This window comes from Takifugu flavidus, chromosome 1, assembly GCF_003711565.1.
Source record: "Takifugu flavidus isolate HTHZ2018 chromosome 1, ASM371156v2, whole genome shotgun sequence".
Classification (NCBI taxonomy): domain Eukaryota; kingdom Metazoa; phylum Chordata; class Actinopteri; order Tetraodontiformes; family Tetraodontidae; genus Takifugu; species Takifugu flavidus.
The window spans coordinates 2,678,003-2,680,943 of NC_079520.1; the positions used below are offsets into that span (position 1 = coordinate 2,678,003).

General features: G+C 43.9%; 1 protein-coding gene across 4 annotated transcripts; it reads right to left on the reverse strand.

Moving 5' to 3' along the window:
* Position 1: 1 nt before the first annotated feature.
* On the reverse strand, positions 2 to 2,563 carry eef1akmt1 (EEF1A lysine methyltransferase 1). 4 transcript variants are annotated; one of them, XM_057039359.1, is made up of 5 exons: positions 2,476 to 2,563; positions 1,918 to 2,208; positions 1,750 to 1,832; positions 571 to 860; positions 2 to 418 (listed from the first exon to the last, which is right to left on the reverse strand). In XM_057039359.1, exons 2-5 carry the CDS (start codon positions 2,050 to 2,052, stop codon positions 285 to 287), a joined length of 642 nt encoding a protein of 213 aa, XP_056895339.1. In that variant the 5' UTR covers positions 2,053 to 2,208; positions 2,476 to 2,563; the 3' UTR covers positions 2 to 284. The 4 variants fall into 4 exon arrangements, with proteins under 4 accessions (XP_056895339.1, XP_056895332.1, XP_056895349.1 ...); XM_057039352.1 differs by having other exon boundaries at positions 1,918 to 2,161; positions 2,476 to 2,560; XM_057039369.1 differs by having other exon boundaries at positions 1,918 to 2,161; positions 2,415 to 2,537.
* Positions 2,564 to 2,941: the final 378 nt, after the last annotated feature.

Below are 2,941 nucleotides of genomic sequence, written 5' to 3' on the forward strand. Positions count from 1 at the left end.
CTTGTGTTTTAAATGTTTAAAGCAAATTCCTCTCAGGAAAAATAAAACAAATTCAAATTAAGGTTCTTACCGAAAAGAAAAATGATATTACTGGACATTCATCTCCAGGGGGGGAGGACATTCATTAAATAAATTGTAATGCAAATACTTGATAAACTAAATCTACAGAACAAAATGGTTCACCAGTTAGTGAATACATTCTAAGAAACAACTGTGAGAAATATCAGCGTCTCCATCCTTGAGTCTTGACACGTCTCCTCCGGCTTTGTTTGGTCTCTCACGTCTCAGCAGGACAACAGTTGGGACGGATAGTTGACAAAACAACGGAACTCGTTGGACAAGTTTCTCTTGTGTTCTGGCAAAAAGCTGCACTTTTTTACACCCAGGAGTTCTTCGGCAACGTTCTCCATGATGGCTCCTGTGGATCAGACACACAAAACATCAGTTACTTGAAGAAGAAACACTTTTTTTTAAAAAGATTTCCGACTGTGGTTAAAGTGCCCGAGAGGTGACGAGGTGATAAAAATATCAGCTCAACTTCGCTCCGTTCTGGAATTGGGTTCAACACACCTGTGCACAGCAGCACTTTGCCTTTGCTCAGGTATTTGATGGTTTTGGCCACTTTTTCCAAACACTCTTTGGAAAGATATGGAGGGTCGGCGAGGACCACGTCGAAACTCTGGGGGGCCACGCTGCCCCCGAGCGACAGCGGCTCGTTGTAGTCGTAGAATATGAAGTCGTCACCGTAGGTGGCGAAGCGGCGGTCGAACTCCAGCACCACGGCAGACACACGGTCCCAGCCCTCCACCACACCCTGCTTCAGCTTCTGGTAGACGCTGGGCGCGCACACGCACGCTATCCTGGAAGCGAAAGGAATAACTGAAAAGACGGGCAATCTCGTTAACCTCCATTTCCGCTCGACGAACCGGGAAGAACAGATCATTATTAAACAAATCGGTAACTTCTGTCACTCTCGTCAAATCATCGTTTGTAGAAGGAAATCACCAGTTGTAGTTTGTAAACACATGGTTGATGGTCACCTGCAGCTTCATCCCGAGGCGACCTTTAACGCGCCTACACACCGCCCCCTTGTGGCGCCTTTGGATATTGCACAACTCCTTAAACTGGAGAGAAGAGGCTGAGACCCAAACACGGTCGATAAGTACCCCGGAGTGGAAAAATGGATCCGTGGTTCATCTATGATCGTTTCATCATCAATAACAACTTAAATGTATCTAGTAAAGTCCAAACACCGGTATGTGTTTTATCTCATGACTCACTGACATTCGCTGAGGACATCAGGACAGGCCAAGAATGCCAGTGAAATGTGTCTCTTTTCTTGTTTTTTTGCATTTTCACAAATAGAATATAGGTTTAACAAATCTGAAACTGTGTTTAATTGAATGTTTAGCCTCTCTGGGATAACCTGGTGCAGATTTGGGATATGGACCGACATGGGGTGTATTCGGAACACGTCAGACAATAATGTTCCTTTTGTTTCCTCAGACACAATAAGCGTTTCCCAAATATAATGTTGGGTGTTAACGTGTTATCCCAAATGCGCCAAGTCATTTCACATCAACAAGAAGTAGAAAAACGGACAATCGGTGGAGAAACAATTAATTTCCCCCTTAAATTCCGGCTCGGAAGCCACGTTCAGCGTCCTTAAGGACATAGAGAATAAAGATAGAGTTCGTCCTTAAATTAACTTGGGTTTTATCCAAGGTTCACGCGCGGGTGCGTGCTCACCTGCCTCCCTCCCCAGCTTCACGTATCACCTCCTCTGCAAGCCGAGCCGCCGTCTCGTCATTGTACCAGAACTGGCTCATCCGCTGTGGAAGAAAATCACATCTTTTTGCTTTTCTGCTGAAACCCAAACGAACAGAACCCAGACTGAAGCATGTGCGTGAATCTCACCCAGTCCTCCTCCACTGTTGCGACAGCAAACTGATCCTTGGCGGTGGCGACGCTGGTCTCAGCGTAGAACTCCTGCAGGGCGGCCAGAGAGTGGGCCGACAGCCGGGGGACATCATCGCCATCACTGTCGCTCATGACTGACACACGGGGGCGATGTTTGAGCCCGCTGGGTCCTGGCTGCAGAGTAAACCTCCTCTAGTGCAGGGAAAAGCTTCGAGTGTCACGCTTTAACACTAATAAAGCCCTGAAAAGTGATGACATTTCAGTTGTTGCACTTGAAATGACTTTGATCTAAAAAAAGGAAATCATGACAGGGAATTACTTTTGTGTCTTTTACTAATATTCAGCATTAAACTTTCTCTAATCACGTCTTTTGATTAGGGTCTTCTTTAAGCTCGGATGCATAAAATGATCATGTAGTCTTAAGATAAAACAGTAATTATTTCAACATCAACATAAAGTTGAAATAAAATCGACACAATTATTTCTCTTCTCACGCTAATTAAACCTGGAAGCAAAACACTTCTCGTCACATAAAACGTTGTTTGGAGTCTTTACCCGTTAAAGCCGAATAAAGCAGGTTAAACCTGAAAGACCCGATCCAACCAGACATGTGAGCAGTCGCGGCTTGATGACGTCTTCGATGGCGCCCGAGAAAGGACAAACGGCATGTTTGCGCTTTAAAAACACAGTTAACAATTAACAAAGAAAAGTGATTTCACATGTAAGTAGAACAATAACAGCAGACATTAAATAACGTAATTCAAATCAAACTCTTGTTTTTCAAATCTAGAAGTACATCATGCATTTGTTTAAATCACCTGAAAACTATACAAGTCGTTTAAAATAGTTTACAAGGGAGGTGTCCTAGTACAGCAAAGTCACTGGCGTCATTTAGAAACAGTCAGAAATTCAGAGATCAGTTCAACATTAAGAACAGCTGCACTTTCCTTAGTAGTGATAGAAAAATTTAAGACTCTCACACACACACACACACACGTAAAGACGACTAGAGCCCAGAAGG

What these genes read in the sequence shown, in the direction of transcription:
- eef1akmt1 (XM_057039359.1), bottom strand. Translation starts at nt 2,052, where the DNA reads ATGAGCGACAGTGATGGCGATGATGTCCCCCGGCTGTCGGCCCACTCT. An exon ending in CAACAGTGGAGGAGGACTGG is followed by an intron (nt 1,833 to 1,917) that starts GTGAGATTCACG and finishes TTTCTTCCACAG; the next exon opens with CGGATGAGCCAGTTCTGGTA. An exon ending in CAAAGTGCTGCTGTGCACAG is followed by an intron (nt 419 to 570) that starts GTGTGTTGAACC and finishes TCTGATCCACAG; the next exon opens with GAGCCATCATGGAGAACGTT.